Genomic DNA, 1,488 nt, shown 5'->3' on the forward strand with positions numbered 1-1,488 from the left:
TTAGAGGTTGGACTACTTCACTTTCCATCCTAATGAAGAATTCTATCATGTTATGGTCACTGTTCCTTAAAGGACCCTGCACAGCAAGATTATTAATTAACCCCTTCTCATTGCACAATATTAAATCTAGGATAGCCTGTTCCCTAGTCGATTCCTCAACTTACTGGTCTAAAAAAACTATCTCGTACACACCCCCGGAATTCATCCACTGCAGTATTATTGCAAATTTGGTTTGCCCAGTCTATATGTAGATTAAAGTCACACATGATAACTGTAGCACCCTTGTTACATGCATCTCTAATTTCCTGTTTAATACCATCTCCTACCTTACCAATACTGTTTGGAGGCCTATAGACAACTCCAACTAATGTTTTTCGCACCTTGTTGCTTCTTAGCTCCACCCAGACTGATTTTACATCTAGATCTTCTGAGCCAATATCCCCTCTCACTATTGCACTGATTTCATCCTTAACTAACAATGCCATGCCACCTCCTTTTCCTTTTTGCCTGTCCCTAAATATTGAGTACCCTTGGATATTCAGTTCCCAGCCTTGGTCACCCTGCAGCCATGTCTCCATAATCACAATCATATCGTACCTGTTTACATCTAATCGCGCTGTTAATGCATCTAACTTATTGCGAATGCTCCATGCATTCAGACAGTGCCTTTAGATTTGTCTTTTTAATACTTTTACACATCTCTTTTTGTACTATGGCCCTATTTGTTGCTACCCTTGTTTCCTCTGCCTTCCACTTCTGCTTTCTACTTTTCTGTCTTTGATTCCTATATTTGTTTCCCTGCTCAAGTTCCCATCCCCCTGCTAATCTAGTTTAAAGCGAACATGTGGGTCACCGCTTTGCGGAACACCTTCGCTCAGTCCGCAAGCACGACCCAAACCTTCGAACACCTTCGCTCAGTCCGCAAGCACGACCCAAACCTTCGAACACCTTCGCTCAGTCCGCAAGCACGACCCAAACCTTCGAACACCTTCGCTCAGTCCGCAAGCACGACCCAAGCCTTCCCAGTGCCATTTCCACACCCCATCGTGCTCTCATGCCGACATGTCCACCCTTGGCCTGTGATTGGCCACTCATAGAGTGGGATGAACTGTGATTGGCCGCTCGTGTAAGGAGCAGGGGGTGATTGGCAGCTTCGGGAGCTGGAGTGGGTGTTGATTGGCCGACTGAGGAGGCGCCTGAGGCTGAGTCCAGACTGTGATTGGCCGAACTGGGGGGGTGTCTTGGCTGTGAATGGTGGGTCATGGAGCGGGCTGTGCTGTGATTGGTCGCTAGGGGAGAGAGGGAGGGATAGAGTAAATGGCCGCACGGACACCTTTGACCTCTGACGGTCACAGCGCTCCTCTGGTCGGCATGGAAATAAATCCCGGAAACAGACGGCGCAGTGCGGGCTTCACAGCAGGAAGTACAGGAATATGGCGCATTACCGGGTAAAGCGGAGAGAAGGGAGGGGGCGTGAGTGAGCCAGTG

General features: G+C 48.3%; 1 protein-coding gene across 1 annotated transcript in view; it reads left to right on the forward strand.

Annotated features, from left to right (window-relative positions):
• The first annotated feature begins 1,301 nt into the window (after positions 1 to 1,301).
• The window catches only part of mycbp (MYC binding protein), a 27,610-nt gene continuing 27,423 nt past the window's right edge, over positions 1,302 to 1,488 (forward strand). The window contains exon 1 of the mRNA XM_078553756.1: positions 1,302 to 1,448. Coding sequence (XP_078409882.1) covers positions 1,434 to 1,448 — 15 coding nt within the window. The 5' untranslated portion in view covers positions 1,302 to 1,433. The remainder of the gene's footprint in view (positions 1,449 to 1,488) is intronic.

The sequence above is a fragment of the Cetorhinus maximus genome, chromosome 12 (genome assembly GCF_964194155.1).
Source record: "Cetorhinus maximus chromosome 12, sCetMax3.hap1.1, whole genome shotgun sequence".
Taxonomy (NCBI): Eukaryota; Metazoa; Chordata; class Chondrichthyes; order Lamniformes; family Cetorhinidae; genus Cetorhinus; species Cetorhinus maximus.